Genomic DNA, 19,104 nt, shown 5'->3' with positions numbered 1-19,104 from the left:
TAGCAATACACACAAATCTAGTTGTGATAGGCCAATATTGGTCAGGTGATATATCGGTTGGGTGCAACTTTATACCTATGTATTTTTCTGCTTTATATTTTTGTTTTGAAAGTTTATTTGAAGTGGGAGAAGGAAGGAAGGAAGGAAGAAAACAAGACGGGCACCACAGACCTTTTCACATCAGCCATACTGATATTAAATATTTCCATTCAAGTCAGTCAGAGTCAGGGTAATGCTGTTGTGCATGTTGGCATACTAAGGCTCTAAATGGAACAAGACCTTAAGTAGTATCACTGGAAACACCGGTATTTATCCGAATATTTCATGTCAGAATAGTTGCTTTGATAGGTCTATAGGAGAACTGAAATAAGGAAGGAATAATAAAGAGGATGGTAGAAAAACAAAAAGCTACAAAATCAGGACAAAGTCTCAAAGCCCACTTCCTTCTTTGGGGTGTGTGTGTGTGTGTGTGTGTGTGTGTGTGTGTGTGTGTGTGTGTGTGTGTGTGTGTGTGTGTGTGTGTGTGTACAGTATACTATATGTTCACCTTTATCCCTTTTGGGATTTACTCAGACTTCTTAACTGTAGTAATCCCATTTCTTCTAATCCAGCCCTTCTCCTCCTCCTCCTCTTCCTCCTCCTCCACCCCACGACATGCTCTCACACACACAAATGCTCACATGTAGCCTAGATTCTCTCATTTAGACCAGCAGCCATTCATGTTGTTGGACTACTGCTGTCGCTGTTGTGGAGTCACACTCATAAAGCGCCATGGACCCATCTCCCTCAAGACTACACCCAGTGACACCTGGGTAAGGATGCTGCAAGATGTGAAAGACTGTGCTAGAATAGAGACTTTGAGGTACTGGAGCCTCAGTGCTCAGCGAGGTGTTAATCAATATCTCTAATTGAGCTAATTGGTACTCATAACAAGTGTTTTCATTAATTAGATTTTTATTCCAGTTTTATTGTTTTGGTTGTTTTTATTTGCTACATTTAATTTCATATTGAGTTATCCAGACAGTTTCTTCCCATAAATTGACTCTCATTGCTGTTTAATTAGACTCTTGTTTACTTATTTTAAGCATGCTTTTGACTCGTCAACCAAAACTCATCAGGCTCGAGGGTGGCATTTAAAGTCTCAAAGCTGGTTTGTAGAGCAGTTTATTCTGGAAGTGACAAACAAAGCAGGAGCTAGCCAAGGTGTTTAGCTGTCTCTGAGGGTATTAGCATAAGCTCTGCCACACTCCTGCCTCCAGACACACCCACATCCTCATGGCTGTCTGAACAGGGGGACGCAGATTACACAGTAGGTGGGATTAGGTGGGCCACAACAAAATTAAATATAGGCCTTGATTTCATTAATTCTAAAAATGTATCATTAATATTTGCAGCCTCATGATACAACCTCAATACTTTTATGTACTTTTCTCACTACATTTCTCATAGCTGCGTAGCCGTAACCTGGTGAAGCAACAAAGATGTACAGAAGGATGAAACTAAGGCAGTTAATGCACCTCAGCAAGTTTGTTAATGATGATGTTATCCCAATAATAACTCTCCAAATTAAATGTTATAGTCATTAGTGCTGAAACAGTTTCAACCAGGAGAGACAAGTGAATAAGTTAAAATAAATTTTATTATACAAATGATATGTGATGATTCACTTGACAAAAGACTTTTTGCCGTTAGACTCTACATGGAGATTACATGGGCGGTGGACGGGTGCACAAACCAGTGGCAGGAAGGACTACAGGCAGAGAGGGAAACAGATTTAAAAAGACAGCAGCAGGATGATAGGCTAACGATGAGGGAGTGTTGCCATGCTATTGGATAGAGGTGAACAGCTGATAGAACAGCTGATACACAACTGACAGCCCCAAACAGTGACAGCAGGCAGAGTGAGCATGTGTGAGAGGAAGGAGAGTAAGAAGATAAACTACAGGCAAGACATGGAAAAGTCTAGTCCTCAACTTTCACTGTAGCTTCATTATTTGATGATTTGATTAAGTCATCTATCAAGACCACACTATTTGCTTTCTTAGGCACAGTGGCGCTTTGCTCACAATGACAGTGATTATATTTATATGCACAAATATTCCAGTTCTTGCACTTATTCCTAAAGTCAATATTCCTACTAGGCTGTTTACATGAATAATAAATTCTTCTACTAAAATATCCATTTACGTGCAGCCATGCATACTCTGGTTATGGAAAAGTGAAATTTCTGCTTGAGGCACTTGATGCATTTTGCATCTTTGCACCAGTGGTAGACTTGTTCGACGTTTGAATGTGGTTCTTCTCTCATTCGTTCAACCATCTTCTTTAAAAGGTTGACATTGCAATCTTTGTGCATACCCAAAAACATGCTGATATCCAAGTATTTCACAATGTTTAAAAGTAGGCGTGTCTCTCCTTCTGACCAGGAATGTGATATTTTCTTTTGTGCTTGCATCTCTATCCCAGCCCAGTACACTGTGGTAAAAGCCCCAGCTGAGATGCATATTCTGAACATAATGCTCCTATCACCTGAATAATACTGGTGTATCCCACAAAGTAAGGTTATGGCCTGATTTAGAATATCCAAACATAATATGGTATTTATCTGACCCGTATCAAATTCAGAATATTCTCATTTTCTGAATAATAGTGGGAACTCGTACTGGAGCACTGTTAACATGCTGATATTCAGTGGGTGTGTTTACCATGTTCAGCTTAGTTTAGTGTGTTTAGCATGCTAGCATCTTTTGATTAGCACTTAAAAAATTGCACTCACTTTGCTGGGTGTTTTTTTCAATCCCCAGGGAGCATAAGTGACTCTGTGCCAAATTTGATGGCAATTCATTATAACAGCAGTTTCAGTCTGGAACAACACGGTGACCTGATCATCAGTTCTACACCAGTTTTGCTGAGGGGCCAGGCTTGGGCCTGTTGTTTTGTCAGAGGAATTCACTTTGACCCAGGACAAAAGAGCCTAAAGAGAGTGACATTGTTCAAACTTTCAACATTTTTAGCTCAGCATATGAAGTAATAGTGCACAAAAAACCTACATAAAATAACATGATTGATAGGCCTATTTGCTTTAGTGACATGGTGTCAGCACCATATCATTTTGATTTTTGTAGACCCTTGGAGGAGCAACTCTTTGTTACAGGAGCACTGTATTTCCATTATGTGCCACTTTATCCTTCTATTCCTCTACATTCAGTAATACGTCAGTTTTATACTTATTTTACTGCTAATAGTTTTGTTTAGTCTTAGTCTTTACTTAAGTAAGATTTTGAATGCAGGACTTTTACTTGTAATCAAGTATCTTCACATGGTTTTATTATAACTTTTACTTTTATTCCAATGGATCTGAGTACTTCTTCTACCACTGTTCTGAACAGTCAGTGTAGTGAAAGTTGCTCTTGGTCTTATCTGTGGTCTGGATCACAGCAGACGTTTGACTTGTAAGAGCAGGAAAAGCACATACACAGGTGTAACTAATAAGATTAACGATGGCTCCGTTCCATTAAGGTGTGTAAAGTAAGCCAGTGAGCCAGCATGCAGGAGCCTGGCAGCGGCACACCTAACTGGAAGTCAGCCCATTATTAATGTAATTAGTTACACCTGTGTTTGGACAAGCTGAAATGTCAGCTTTGAGGAAAGGTCTTTTATCTCTGCTCCGAAGGCGTCGCGTAACCATTTCCTGTAAGAGCTGCAGTTAATCATCTGTGAAAGGAGACGTGAGCAAGCAGGCGACAGACGTGGGCTGCTATCTGCTGTCATGTCAGCTTTCTGGGTCATGAAGGAGAGGCGAACACGGAGGAGAGGAACAGAGGGTTTCTGTTAGCTTTGAGATGCACACAGGGCATCAAATAATGATGATATTTGCTAGTAAATATCTCCACATGTAGAGCTTTCTGCTCATATTAAAGTCACAGACATTAAGGTTTATGTTTCTCTTGGTATTTATAGTCTTGTTTGCTCTGTTTCTCTGTTATTACTTTGTTTATTTGAAGCAAACAGCCGCAGATGGTCGATGGAAGAGGTTTCAAAAGCTAAAAGGCCTGGAATTTCATCCACTTATTGATTAATGGCTCTCATATACGTAATTGATTTTGGTGTTTAACCTCACCCGGGGTTGTAATTTCAGCTTTTTCCAGCAGTTAAATGAAGGAAAAATGAAATAACTATGTAAACATGCTGTCAGGAAGATACATTAGTAGAATATAGGTCCAGTATTATTCAATACCAGTGATTAAAATTACAGATCAGACACTGTCTGCTGCTCATGCTCGCTCAGAAAGAAAATCTCTTCCCGCTGGTTTCAAAACCACAGCAGGATTTCAATGAAATTAAAACCCTCTCCCCCACAGGGTTTTATTAGTCAGCAGGTGTGATGTAACTGTTTCGTCTTCTCCGCAGGTTGTACTGCAGAATCTGTTGATGTGCATGGTGTGCTTCTACTCCCTCTACTACATCGTGGTCAGTCTCTGCATCGGCCTGCTCAGGTACACACACAAATACAAATGTCAAACGGAATAAATAAATATTGAAGGGGACTCTTACTGTTTGTGCACATTGTTCATCGTCCTCCATTGTGTTTCTAGGGTTCATGAGATCAACAGCTTGTTGGCTCCATTTGACTACACGACACAACCATCATGGCAGAACCCCAAATACCTGGGTGAGTAGCATAGGTGGCATGTAACCAAGTACATTACTTAGATACTGTACTTAGGTACATTTTTTTCTACAATAAAGGACCAGTGTGTAGGTTTTAGTGGCATCAAGTGGTGAGCTTGTGGATAGCAAATGCCTTGCCTCACCTTCCCCTTCCAAGCATGTAGGAGGACCTAAAGTGGTGGTGAAACTTGCAAAACAAACAAAAAAAAAACATGGAAGGCTGTGTCCAGAGCCAGTGTTTGGTTTGTCCATTCAAGGCTACTCTAGAGACGGCCTCCTTGGAAGAGGACCTGAGCCCACTGTAGATATAAACAGCTCATTTTAATGTAACATGAACACAACAATTTGTATTTCAGGTGAGTTTACACTAATTAAAACATACTTTTCATTATTATATTCCATTTCTGCCATATTCGGCCAATAGATCACCCTAAATCTTACACACTGGACATTTTTTTTGACAGTTTTGTTACTGCATAGATTTATATCTTACATAAGGTGTAATAGTCATCAAGTTCTGAATTATTAAGCACTGTGATAGATTAAACTAAAGTAATAGTAGCTTCAGCTCCACCAGCAACAACATAAAAAAAAGCTGCTTACATGTTAATCCATCAGTAATAGTAATCCAATTATATAATGTGGATTATCACTGAGGGCCGTTCTTCTGCATCATGACTACTTTCTACATTTGATTATTTAAGTGCATTTTTCTGAAAATTACATATGACTTTAAACACAGTATTTTTACATTGTCTCTGTCCTTATTGACCCTTTTCACGGCAGCCATTTTGACATGAAATAGTAGAGTAAACACCTCAGACTGTATGGGGTTGTAGCTGCCACAGTAGTTGGCCAATCACATGCCACATTAAATCGAAGAATGTTTGTGGTGACTGGCTGTGAACAAAAATAGTCATTTTATTCTAGATCCGGGTGCAAAAAGGGTCAAATGTAGCTATTATGTAACTGGAGAAATTTCAGTGCTGCTTGGTACGGGATTATTTCTCTCAGTATCTTAAAGCAGTGGTGTCAAACTCAATTTCATCCTGGGCCACGTCAGTATTATAGCTGTCCTCGAAAGGCCAGTTGTGATATAAGACTATAAATATTTCTTCATGTTATCATATTATATTATTACTTCTGCTTTCAATTATCAGTATCAGTATTAGTATAAGTAATAACTTAATAATTAATATCTAATACTAAAGTCAAAATAACAATAATAATTTCAGTTTACATAACCTATAAACAAGGTTTAAAATCCAAAATGTATGTTTGCTTAAAAATTAAATTTTGAACTTAAGCTAGGCTGTTATTAAACTTAATAGTTAACCACTCAGCCAGAGTACCACTGCAGGAAACAGCTGTATTATATTGAGATGCCATCTAGCATACTGATATCTAGTGGCTTCAGTGCATGGATAATGAACTAGGGATACCATGTAGGACATGTAGTTTATGAACACTGTACTTCTGCAAAGCAATAAAGAATTCTTTTCTTTTTCTTTTCCTTGAATTATTTTTCAAGATTTTATTCTGTATAAACTCAGGCCATATAAAATTAGGTTCCAGCCTTGAGTTTGACAAATGTGTCTTAAAGGTTTAAAGTACCTATTCCTAGAAAACACACGTGCTGCCAGTGATACTAATTAAGGTTCAGGTCCATTCAGGATAAACAGAGTGGGGGTGCTGCTATGTGTGTGTTAGCTCACTGGAAAGGCTCTGCTGCACTAAATGGAATTGGCCCATAATTAGTATCCCTCTTAACACCTGTGGTTACCCTATGTACTACTTTATATGAATATGGCTGCCCCGTCTTAAGGCATTTTTTCACAGACAACATTTTGACATGTCACTGTACGAAAAGCATGTGTGTTAAGTATAAATTTAATTATGGCTGAATTCTGTTTAGCTGCTTCAGTATCAGGGTCCTGGAATCATGCATATTGACTCACTTTCACACTCATACAGCTTACTGTGATGCTTTAAAAGACTGTAGCCACCATTAATGCACCATGATAGCTAGTAACACGCTTCTCCTACTAATTCAAATGAGGGAAGAAACTAATGAATAATATTTGATCAATATTTGAAGTCATAAACAATAGTTAGTGTTAGTGTTAGGGTTTTATATTGGAGTCATTAAGATCAGACCTTTAAATCTATTAAACAATGACAGGAACAAACACAACAGTCTGGAAAGGACAGTTTCATGACATTTATTGTGTCTGTGTTGCTTTCTACTATACTGCACAGAATAAAGAATATTCAAAACAAAAAAAGAAAGAAAAGGATAAGGCAGAATATCATGTGCTGTTTTCTCTCTTTCTCCCTCCAGTTGGTGTAATTTCCACAGAAGTGACGTATCTTTTGGGAGGGCTGGTGTTCGCCTGGATCGTAGAGGAGTGGGTTTGGGATTACGCCATAACTGTCACACTGCTGCATGTCGCCATGACTGTAGCAGGTAAACACTCAAACCCACACAAAGTGGATCAATAGAGCGGAACAGCTGATAGGATTGGAGGCCTGGATATTGTGTAACTGGAAAAAGTAGCTGTAGTTCAAAGATGCACAAGCGCACACACACACACACACGCGCGCGCACACACACACACACACACACACACACACACACACACACACAGACACACACACACACACACACACACAGTGTCAACTTGTGTGTCTGTTTCGTATTTTAGAATTTAAAGGACCAACATTAAGCTGGGTGGTACAGCTGAAAAATGTATCACGATATAAAGTTTCATTTCAAAAACAGACACTAAACTTTGAAAATGTTGAGGTTGTTTCAAGGCAACTTACAGTATAGATTGAGTTTTGAGCCCAACTCAATCTCATAAGTTTTGAAAATTAGTTTAGTTGTTTAGTTGAAACAATTTCCTTTTATTTTTTGGATAAATTTGAATTTTTGAGTTTTAGAAACCCCCAAAATTTGTATTTCAAAAATTGTCAAGTAAACTCATGGAAGTGAAAGTGACTCAAAGATTCAACTTTATCTAAAAAAGAAAAGTAAATTATTTAAACAAAACAGTATAGGCCGGCAAAACTTTGTTTACTTAAGCTAAAATTTAAGAACTTGTGTTTGATTCTCAGAAATCTACTGAATGCAGTTGCCTTGAAATCACAATGTGTTTTCATGGATGTTTGCATTTAATGCATTTGAGTAAAAGTATTGAACATTCTATTAAATAATTTTCTTACTGTTATTGATGAAGTGTTTATTTAAGATAACTATTGTTGTTTAATTGCAAAGGCCTGGACCACATTTCAAGCCCAAACACAGCAAACGTGCATCCTTTTTCCTACATGTTTCATTTGAGTAATAATAAGTATAGTGAGTATGTGCAGTGTATTTTATGTACAGGAAGTTTTTCTTTACATTTTACACACAGTTTCCATGTTTCTACAGTGATGTCAGACTTCCCTTCAGCTGAGCACTGGTGGGTAGCTCTGGGTAAGATCTCTATTTTCTTTCTACAGTGTAAAACATCATATAAGAATTTAGTGGAATCAATTAATCTTTTCTCTTTAACCCAACTTAAATATACAAGTTTTATTTATTCAAGTTAATTAAACTTTAATTTCTAGGATTTATTTTCAGAATTTATAAACATGAGTTCTCCTCAAGTTTTCTAACTTCAAATCTTTTGATTAGAAACGATGAGTTGAAAACATGATCAGCATGTTAGCAGATGTCCCAGCATGCACTGTGTGAGGGTTAAAATTCTCCTGAGAACCTTATTTTTGTAGTTTAAAAAACATATATATTTAAAACTTGCGCTTGAATTTACAGTTCATTTTTCAAACTGAGAAAATCCAAATGGAATCAAATTTGTTTAAGTTCATCAGTGTGACTGAAGAGCTGTTCAACTTAATAAAGAAGCTTATTGAAGTTTGTTTTACGCACAACTGAATTAATATCAAGTGTATTTGACCAGAAAAGTCTATTTGTTTCATTACATTACAAAAATGACCTCAACTTGTAAAATCTAAGTTAAAACAAACAGTTTATTTCTACAGTGTATCCCTCCATGTCTCTGTTTCCCTCTGTCTCTCTCTCTCATTATCTGGCCATGATGTTTTGTTTTCCTGTTCCCAGGCTCAATATAACTCACTTCCTACATCCCTTCAGATTCAGGCTCTTTAAGGACAGCTGCTGGCCTCCAAACTTCCCCTTGATTGATCTTTTTTTTGTTGTTATTTATTGAATTTGTCTCTCTGCAGGTTCGGGTCTGGTGATGATGATATTTGGAGGTCAGCTCCTGGCCTATAAACTCTTCAGAAGCAACTTTGTTTATCCAGCCGAACTACAGAACTTCTAATGAACACAACGGGGAAAGCTTTTAACTGGCTTGCTGGTTAATCTCAGGTCTGGATAGTTCCTAATGCAAGATTATACTGCTAGGTTCACGGTAACATTGATACTGTATGTCTATCAAGAATGTACTATAACTTTGTTGATTAGTTAATAGTCAGATCCCTCCTTGTACAAATGGTCCAACTTTGCCTATTTAACATTTTTTAAAACCTATTCTGTACAGTTTAAATATTGTTTTATATTGTTTCTTTACAAAAGCCACATAATAAGCTAAATGTAGAAAAGATGACACCTGTAAAAGCTGGATTTACAGCTGCTAAATATGATTAAAAAGAAATCTACTGACTGATATTTCTGTAATGGTGATTTAAGTCAGCAATATTTCAGTTGTAATGTTAGTGTTATAGTTGTATTTGTAGCAGACCATGCAGTGTAGTTTTCCAATAAAGAAAATTATTACCTGTGCAGACTGTAAGAAGAGGAAGAAGAAGAAATCAAACCATATGTGTGCATAAGGTGACAAAAATGTGCTTGAAGAGAGAAAATCGACATCATTTGGAGCTTCATGATGCATAATGTCCATGCAAATTATTTTGATGGTTGCACATATTAGTTTAATCTGAATTTACATTAAATACTGTCAGCAAAAATATTGTTGTGTATGTGCCTGCATGCATGTGTGTGGCAGTGTGTTGACTCCAGGTGTGAAACTAGAAGAGCATGGCTAAAGTAGCACTCGGATACTTGTAAGAATCAAGTATTGATAAGACGTCAAACTTCAGCATATAGGAATATGAACCTTGAGTAAAAAGGAAAACAATGTGCATACAGAACAAATTACAGCAAGATATCAAATATCACTGCAGACTCACTCATTTGAACTTTTTGTCACATTTGAATGAAGACTTGATCGATTGCAACACAGATTGCAGTGAGACACAATTTTGTCACAATTCAGTAAATGTGGTGAAGAAATGTCAGTTCTGTAGAACGTACACCTGATTTTTTGAAGGTTGGATTGTGAAATGTTTATATATTTTGATTTACTGTAATAAGTCACACCCACTTTAATCTGTTATTACCAAAATCCATGCATCGACCTAGTCATGACCTGAGATCATGCAAACCGATTTTCATACAAATTCATGCAGCCAATTATGAGATACAAACTTTTCAGATTTGTGGTGCCCCCCACTGATAAAATGCAATGCCCTTTATAGTATGTTAGCTTAGTAAAGACTCCTGAACATATGTTTTGATTTTCGTATTGATATCTTAATGCGTTCATGAACTATTACAAATTTTTGAAAATTAGCTATTTTGATAAAAAAAAATTGACTGGCTCATTAAATACAAACAGACCGACAAATCAAAATTCCTTTTTATAACTTTAGATCAGAAAAGTCTGTAGATGATGCTGACTCATTCTCAGGATGACGGGCTAAATGGTTTAAGATGCCCATTTTTGGTGAATTTTCGTCCTTCATGTTGTTGCTGTACAAACACTTTTATCAGAGAAAAATAAGAAAGAAAGAAAAAGAATAATCAGAACAAAAACAACAGAGGTCTGAAGCGAGCAATGCTGCTTGGACCCACATTGAAAAGCCAAAGAGAAAGCCAGATCTGACCCTCATCTGTAGCTCCCTCTGCTGTTTGCTGCCTGCACTGACTCTCTGTGTGGAGGCCCCTCAGCTTCCACCTCACACTGCTGCAGCTGTAATCACTATCATTATTATACGGTAACAATAGAGATGGTAGTATGGTTGCAACAGTCATCACAATGATAATAATAGTTGTTATTTTCACTGTCAGTGCTTTTCTCCTTTTATTATGTAGAACAGCTCATATTCCAATATTTTCATTGTCATACACTGCCCTCCTCACACCTCATATCAACGCACTCAATACACCATTCCTTTATGAGAGACACATATTCCAGTTTTTCATATCAGTCCAATCCTCCATAATTTGCACATCACACCTGTTTTCTCTTGATATCGACATGTTTATCTTTTTTCTGTTTCCTCCCTATTTTTTATTAACCCCCTTTAAAAATTCAATTTATTCTCATGCCTCATGTTTTTCTTTTAATATTCTTTGACGTCTTACCATTTATGTCACACCTTTGTCACATGTAAATAATGAAAAAAAGCATATTGTATGACATTTCAAAATAACCATTTAGATATCATTTAGATAGATATGTCACAGATATGTGTAAGACGAGAGTTTAGAGACAGACCAGCATGTGTAGCATACAGCAAGTTATGGAAGCCAATTTCCACCTGTGAAAGAAAAAATATCCCAATGGAAAGTCATACTTATCAGGTAAAAAGGTCAGAATTATGAAATAAAAAGTCATAATTATGAGATAATGTTGAAATGATAGAAAATGTAGAAATTATGAGATAAAAAGTCTGAATCATAATAGAACTTTCATTTAATAATTTTAAACTTTATATCTCAAGGTGTTGACTTTTTATCTTCTAATTTCGATTTTTTTTGTTTTATCTAATAATTTTAACTTTTTATCTCCTAATTCTGACGGTTTTATATCCTCATTGTGAGTTTTTATCATTAACACTGGGGGAAATCCTGCACTTAATTTGATGTTGATGATGATGATGCTGCTGCTGCTGATGATGATGATGATGCTGATGATGATGATGATAGCGGTAGTAGTCAGTGTTTGGACCTCGGTGCAGTCCTTAGTTCAGCCTCATTGTTTATCGTGGTCACATGACTCTCAATTGAGTGACCCTGAGCGCCAAAACAAAGGTGAAAACCACTTTTAGTGTCCATCAAGCTAAGTGTTACCTGTTTATTTGGCTAAATAAACTCGGTTAACGTTACCCACCAGCTAAATGTCAGGAAACGGGTTAGTGCCCAGTATCCGGATGTTAATAAACGCGGAGGACCACCGGAGGACTCCGGTAAGTTTACTGGTCGAGGCGGCTCAGCGTGGCTAACGTTAGCTAACTGGCTAACTGCTAATTAGTTGATGTTTGTGTCGGTGTTGAGGAGATAAAGTCATTTTGACTGAACAGGAGAGAAAGTTATGACAGTGATGTTTAAAATTCACAAGACTTCAGCTGGAACAGTTCAGCCGAGGTCAGTAAAGTTACTCTTTAAGCTAATAAGCAGCAGCAGCTAATAAGTTTTGTTGTCAATAACAAATATGTCTGTTCACTGCATTTATGTAAGTGAGGCTTAAATATGACCATACCTGTTACAAGTTTAACTCATCTATTGAAGTTAGACCTGAAGAACTGAATTTAATATAAGTAAGAAACCATTATCAGCAGATATAAATAGGTAGAGCTGCAATGATTAATAGATTATTTAATTAATTGCCAGCAATAGTTGATTAATCATTTTGAGTCTTTTTTTTCTGATTTCAGCCTCACTAATGTGATTATTTTCTGATTCCTTTACTCTTCTCTGACATTAAACTGCATATCTTTGATTTGTGGACAAAACAAAACATTTGAGTAATGTAACATCTGTAGAATATGATTTGTGGGGCACCACTATGCTTCATTTATAGTGGTACGCTTTCGCATATTTTACCCTTATCAATAAATTGCAGCCCCTGTGATGGATATTGCAAGGGGCTATATTGAGATTTCAATATTTTGATGAAAATTTGAAAATGTCAATAATTATCATTAATAATTCAGTGTAACAGTAGACATACACTAATAGCTAATGTGCTGATTATTGCTTTTGCACATAAATTGAGTTGATTGTGAAAACAGTGTGGAGTTATTTCAGGGTTTCGCTTGTCATTTTTAGAGTCCGTTTGATCGTCTTCGCCACCAGATGAATGATGTCCTGGGAGACGGAGGGATCCTGAAAGAGGTGGTCCAACCTGGAGAGGGCCCACTTATCCCACAAAATGCTTCAGTACTGAGTATTTACAAGTGCAGTTTTGTTCTAAAATCTCCTGACACAGTTTTTATTTGCCAAATGATTTTTATCTTCTGACATAGCTGTAACATATTCTCTTTTTTCTATAAGTGCATTACTCTGCCTTCCTGGAATATTCCAACCAGCCTTTTGAAACAAACACAAACTTGAAGTACCCTCGGATGATGAAGTTAGGGAGAGGTCAGTAATCAGCACTGACATTGTTGCCCACAGGAAAACTTTTCTCCCTGAGAGAAAGGTGACAGTTTTTGAAATGATTCGAACAGATTTGACGCTGGCCGGACTGGAGGTTGGTATGTTGACCATGCAGAAAGGGGAGTTCTCTCGTTTCCTCTTCCAGCCCCAGTACGCATACGGGGATACGGGTTGTCCTCCGTTCATTCCCCCCTCTGCCATGGTTCTGTACGAGATTCATATCATTGACTACCTCGACTCGGGAAAGGTGGACGACTTCATTGAGTTGAGTCTGGTAGGTGCCATGTTGTTGTACCGAGAGGTCAGAAAATTCATGAAACATTGGCTGTGTTTGAAACCACATGCTGATATACTTCCTACTAGAGTTGCAACAATTAGTCAGACTATAAAATTAGTTATTATTGGTAACTATTTTGATAATTGATTAATTGTTTGGTGTTATTTTTTATGAGAAACAATGTCTAAATTCTCTGATTTCAGCTTCTCAATGTGATTGTTTTCTGGTTTCTTGATTTTGCTCCATGAGCATCTGCGATGGCAGCCAGCCAATCAAAGACTTTGATTGGCTGGCTGCCATCGCAGATGCTCATGGAGCTTTTCAACTTTTTGATTCACCGTCAATTTTTAAGAAACATCCAATATTCTAAATCTACACTCTTGATTTCTGGTCTCAAAAGTTTTTAGAAGTGAATTATGTGATCAAAGTAGAGTAGTAGAATAGAGTATGTCCAATAACCTCATAGTGTGTCATGTATACACAAAATTCTTATACTATATAGCTGGATCGCACTACACACTCAAGTTGACTTCATACTTATTGTGAGTAATATGTAATTCTGAACATAATGTTTGTGCTTCCACTTGACGTCAAGTGCTTTTTAATGTAATACGTCTAACAGGAGATTTAAACTTTCTTCCACTTATTCATGCATCTGTAGTCTTGCAGTTATGGACAACAGAGGAATCCTGCTATTTTTGCATTGCCAATTATATATGATTATACACATTAAAAGCTATCCTTTTATGCTGATGCTTTATAGTTTATAACCCTTTTCTCTTTTTATAATAGAATTTTTGTAATAGGCAAAGTAAGGCAGTTGCCTTTTCAGGATGTCTGTCTGTGTTGTTGGCGGCTTCATAGCTTTTGACCTGTTCTGTCCTCAGGAGGAGCAGAACACAGTTCCTCTAGCCACACTTCTTGAAGTTGTCAACACAATTCGCAGCTTTGGCAACCGTTGCTTCAAGCAGAGCCGATATGACAACGCCAAAGATCACTATAATGAGGTAAATCTTGAAGACTGTTAAAGGTAAAGAAACAGTGCTCTTTATTTTATTAACTAATGAGGTGCCATGTTCACACACACACACACACACACACACACGCACACACATATACATGAATTTATGTATACTGATCACGGCTCAACAGTAAGGATTGCCTGCTTGCCTGGGGCAAATGAAATGCCATGCTGGGCTAGTAAATCAAAGAGACAAAACAAGAGGTAAAAAAGAATTAAAAGTATTTTGATTAGCAATTAATTGTTAATGTAATTTTTCACACAGAAATGACAGAAAAGTCTGTTTTCAGGCTCTCAGATATGGAGCTTTTCTCTGTTTATTATCATGCTAACCAGAATATCTTTGGGTTTTGGACTGAGCGAGAAAGACATCACCCTGGACTTTCTGACATTTTGCAGACCAAATGATTGATCGATTAATCTGGAAAAGATTCATCAATATTTAAAATAATTATTAGTTGCAGCACTACATTAAATATTAAAATTAATGTTAGTCATTGTTGTTATTAGATAACTGCTAATAAATAAGACAGTTTGTACTGTGGCAAGTAGAATTGACTTCGGGCAAGTAGATCTTACCCACTTGCTCGACTGCGCAAGCGGCAAAAAATACAAATGTTGAACCCAACTGATGAAGGTGAAGTAATGAATTCTATGTTTGGCTGACAGGCAGTGATGGTGCTGGGAAACAGGGAAACAGAGAGCGACGCAGAGATGGAGAGCATCAGGACAGCGCTGCTTCCTCTCTATTTGAACCTTTCTCTCACTGAGCTCCGTCTGGACGATCCGCAGGAAGCACTCAAATATGGCAACAAAGCCTTGGAGATTGACTCTGCCAACATAAAGGCTCTTTTCCGCTGCGCACAGGTCAGACGGGCCTTTTGTTCGGTTGTTTTCCCAACCATCAGATAAAAATGCCTGGAGGTCTTTACAAAAGTGGGGTCTCTTCATAAAAAGTCACCAAGGAGGTTAAAAATAGGGATGACGACAGCACAGGCAGAACCAAACGCAACAGATGTTCAATCCATGGGGAAATTTATTATGTTTGTTATTATGAATGAACATTTTTGTCAAATTTTATACATTAATACATCAATCAAGCACATTTTTAAGGTACATTTAACCACTTTTTTAAATGTCAGACACTGTGAGCTACAAAGTAAAGGGGGATCTAGGAATAACTAGGGATCCATAGGCACTTGTGTCCCCTCTAGATAACAATTACTCCATTATTCTGACTGATGTCATCTCTGTCAGGCGTATCTGGAGCTGCATGAGTACAAGAGCGCTCAGGACTGCCTCATAACTGCTCAAGCAAGGAAGCCCTTTGACAGTGACATCAACAACCTGCTGAGGAAAGTGGCAATGTAAGAATGTAACTTTTGTCGACGTATTTTAAAGACAACAGTATGGTTGTATTGATTTCTGAGCTTATATTCTCATTTGTATTTTGGCTTTAAAGTATGCATCTTTGTTATACGGCATATTTGATATTTTATGATAGTTTAAAATGGCAGAGCTAACCTTTGGCCACAAATCGCTCTGAAGATATTCGTGTATACATAAATGTTTTTATGTTTCAGATGCTACAAAGACAGCTTGGAGAAGCAGAAAATAATGTACTCTAAGATGTTCAGAGACCAGAGGGGCAAGTGAAGACGTAAAAATGAGTAAAAAGGTAAGAAATTCTCTTCCTGTGGATTTAATGTCTGCTCTTTTCTCATCAGTCTGGGAGTTATCAATATCCATCCAGTAGTTTCAGTGTTTTTTAACCTGGAGCCTATTTTTCCTCAGTATTTGATACTCAGCCAGTATTGAGCAAGACAGTCACAGCGAAATGGGCTGCAATGTAATTCTTGTAGGCAGTTGCACCCATTAAACTATGTCCACTAAAAGTGCTTGTTTTGCCACTGGCAGGCTTAGATTGTTATTCTGAGTGTCTGACAACATTATGACAAGGATCCTTACAGAGAGAGAGCTTTTTGTTGAAGAGTAAAATCATTTTTGTTCAACCAGAAGCAGCCGATTTATTGCTCTTGCAGAACTATCCAGGCTCCCTTTGCAGAAACAGTCATTTTATCATCATAATGTACACTTCATTCAAAATAAAACTCACCAAAAATGTATTTAGCCTCTTCCAACAATTGTTAACTCTGGTATGGTTGAAGTAAACCGTTAATTCACTATGTTAGATGTGAAAATATCAGGAGTGGAGCAAGAGAGAGGTTGGATATGAAGGCCAAACGCACTAAAGGCGTCTGACCCATTGTTCTAAATGGCAGAACATGCACTGAAAGCATCTTGATGCGCGTCAAACTGACTTGATGCTTGCACTCCGGACTTGTTTTGATTTTGGAGCGTCAAATGAGGACCAGGGCTTTTTTTTATCTGCAGCCGCAGTTCGTGTTTGGGGAGAGTTAAATGGAATAAAAAAGGCATGGACGTGAGAAGCGAGTGCTGATTGAGCTTTAGCTCCACCTGAAAACAGATTAAAAAAATCTACCTGCAACAGAGAGCAAGGGAGGGAGAGAACATGTGAATATGGACAGATGCGCTGACTTGATATAAAAACTTTTTATGATCATGAAACATAATATTACTGTACACTTCGGTGGTGTGTGATTTGTGTACTTTTAAATACTTAATTACTCCCCGTCGATTAATCTTAACTACGAAGATCTAGAGAGAGAGAGACAGCAGAGAGGAGGGAGGGGGATCGTGTGTGAAGTGCTGACTGATATAAAACTTTTCTGATAATAAATCCTGATGGTACTGAACAGTTATCTGATGCGAGATGAAGCCTGCAGTGCGTTTTGGTCTTCAGAGAAGCAGCAGGAGAAAAGGTTTATAGAGCCAGAATATTTTCTGTATCTATCTCACTCAATACTGGACCAATTTTAAAAACTGTTGTCATCATTAGTCTCCTATAAGACTCAAGAACATGGAAAAATAGGGTGTATAAAGTTATCCTTTAATAGATTAAACTTTAATGATAAACTTTCTTATGTTTGAGCTTTTCAGAAAGACTGATCTCATTAATAAAATGTTTGTGTGTTGCAGAGTAAAGACCACAGTTTCTCTCCAGCGCTGCAAATTCTCAAAGTTAAGCCTGTTTTATGTTATGAAGGGACAGGTGTACAGATACAGATGTGTTGTTCATGTCCTTTAAAAGATCTTGTCAGTTCTTTAAAATTCTTCAAATGTTTGTTTATAATGGAGCTCAACAGTTGTGTCTCTGTTTAAAGGCTGCATTTTTCTATAAAGTTGCTATTTCCTGTTTATAAACCGTTTGCTGGAGTGTTAGATGTGTGGATGGGGGTCTGATCACTCTTGTGGTGATAATAAAAATAAATGTTTTTCACTTCTAAGATATCTTGTCTTTGTTGTAGATAAACTGGAAATAGCAAGTTTTCTTGAACTGTTGTCAGCACTCAGTTTCATGGTCTGAGCTCTATTCTTCTAAAAATTATCACTGACACTCAGCTACGGTTTCATTTAGAAGAGACTTTGATTGCTCTTCATGCATAATTGATTTTTTGGGTTGATTCAGTGTGAAATAAATGACCTCTGTTGTCCAAACTGATTGTCAGTGTAAATCACTAAATTCAATTGGTGACAAAGGACAGGAAATGTTATAAGACATGGTCACAAACATGCTGACTTTAAAGTTTGATCTTTTTTTGCTATGGAGTTCATCAGTGTATTAAAAATAAGTGGTTGCAGTTCACTTCAGTTTTTATTGTCCAGTGTTGGAAATCTGACATTGTTGAGTGGAAAAAAACACAACTGAGAGCGACGTCTGATTCAGTACTAGTCTGGGCTGAATAGTTAGTCAAAATTTTTATCAAAATTACAACATGGCCTACAGCAAATTTCAAATTGCAGGAGGCACAATATTTGTTGTATGTGTATATGTTGAAATACCACTTTAAATTAGATATTGTGCTCCCCATATGTCCTGGCCTACACATCATATTCTACAGAACTAAGAAAACAAATTTGTTTGGTGCAGATTCCTGCAAAAATCACACTATTTTTAATGTTTTTTTCAATTAAAATGACAATAATAATGTAAAAAATTACAATTCCCTCTAACATTGCAATTGCAATTTCAGTCAATTGTTTAGCCATAGTGCCACTTTCAGAGAATCTGTGCTAGTAGGTTAACTGCTTAAATGTTATTTGCATTTTGATTCAAGGGTGAGTAAACAAACACTAGGGGGCGTACTTGAACAGTCTGCCTCTAGAATAGTAATCTGTTTACTTAATTAAAAGTGATTTATAAAAGTGTGAAACCTAAGTTGAAATATTGAAGGCAAGCTTTTGCAGGAAAAACTACAACTAGTGTGTGAAATATTTGACCATTAAAAAATAAAACATGAACTGTTCGATCTCTAACATGAATAGAGTGTTTGAAAAAGGTCTTACATTTAACTCATTTAGAGTTTTCCAGAGTTACTTTAAGTAGTAATGAACCTTCATTAGTTTGTGGTTGTCTAGCAAATTGTTCTGTCTTTGTGCACCAAATCATGCTGTCTGTTGTACTGTGTGAGAGGGCAACATTTGATAAGTAGTAACTGGACAGATTTACAGGATTGGAGGTGGGTAGACTGGGATGGAGTGGTGGGAGGAAGGGGGGGGGGGGTGCAGCAAAATCTGATTGACCTT

At 37.2% G+C, this 19,104-nt stretch overlaps 2 protein-coding genes across 2 annotated transcripts; both read left to right on the top strand.

Annotated features, from left to right (window-relative positions):
* The first annotated feature begins 688 nt into the window (after positions 1-688).
* On the top strand, positions 689-9,663 carry tmem244 (transmembrane protein 244). The gene is made up of 6 exons (XM_084737436.1): positions 689-812; positions 4,411-4,496; positions 4,596-4,672; positions 7,013-7,138; positions 8,105-8,149; positions 8,920-9,663. Exons 1-6 carry the CDS (start codon positions 720-722, stop codon positions 9,015-9,017), a joined length of 525 nt encoding a protein of 174 aa, XP_084593562.1. The 5' UTR covers positions 689-719; the 3' UTR covers positions 9,018-9,663.
* A 2,012-nt stretch (positions 9,664-11,675) lies between these two features.
* fkbp6 (FKBP prolyl isomerase 6) lies at positions 11,676-17,804 on the top strand. The gene is made up of 9 exons (XM_084737463.1): positions 11,676-11,946; positions 12,809-12,926; positions 13,034-13,123; positions 13,210-13,412; positions 14,303-14,422; positions 15,106-15,303; positions 15,694-15,803; positions 16,020-16,114; positions 17,497-17,804. Exons 1-8 carry the CDS (start codon positions 11,878-11,880, stop codon positions 16,090-16,092), a joined length of 981 nt encoding a protein of 326 aa, XP_084593589.1. The 5' UTR covers positions 11,676-11,877; the 3' UTR covers positions 16,093-16,114; positions 17,497-17,804.
* The last annotated feature ends 1,300 nt before the right edge of the window (positions 17,805-19,104 follow it).

The sequence above is a fragment of the Lutjanus erythropterus genome, chromosome 15, assembly GCF_056507025.1.
Source record: "Lutjanus erythropterus isolate fLutEry1 chromosome 15, fLutEry1.hap2, whole genome shotgun sequence".
NCBI classification, from domain to species: Eukaryota; Metazoa; Chordata; class Actinopteri; order Lutjaniformes; family Lutjanidae; genus Lutjanus; species Lutjanus erythropterus.
The sequence above is the reverse complement of the archived record's forward strand: the minus strand, read 5'-3'. Positions and strand labels throughout refer to the sequence as shown.

Coding starts and splice junctions, on each gene's coding strand:
- fkbp6 (XM_084737463.1), top strand. CDS start 11,878: ATGTCAGGAAACGGGTTAGTGCCCAGTATCCGGATGTTAATAAACGCG. Junction 11,947..12,808: donor AGGACCACCGGAGGACTCCG/GTAAGTTTACTG, acceptor TGTCATTTTTAG/AGTCCGTTTGATCGTCTTCG. Junction 12,927..13,033: donor ACAAAATGCTTCAGTACTGA/GTATTTACAAGT, acceptor TTTTTCTATAAG/TGCATTACTCTGCCTTCCTG.
- tmem244 (XM_084737436.1), top strand. CDS start 720: ATGTTGTTGGACTACTGCTGTCGCTGTTGTGGAGTCACACTCATAAAG. Junction 4,497..4,595: donor CTCTGCATCGGCCTGCTCAG/GTACACACACAA, acceptor TTGTGTTTCTAG/GGTTCATGAGATCAACAGCT. Junction 8,150..8,919: donor GCACTGGTGGGTAGCTCTGG/GTAAGATCTCTA, acceptor GTCTCTCTGCAG/GTTCGGGTCTGGTGATGATG.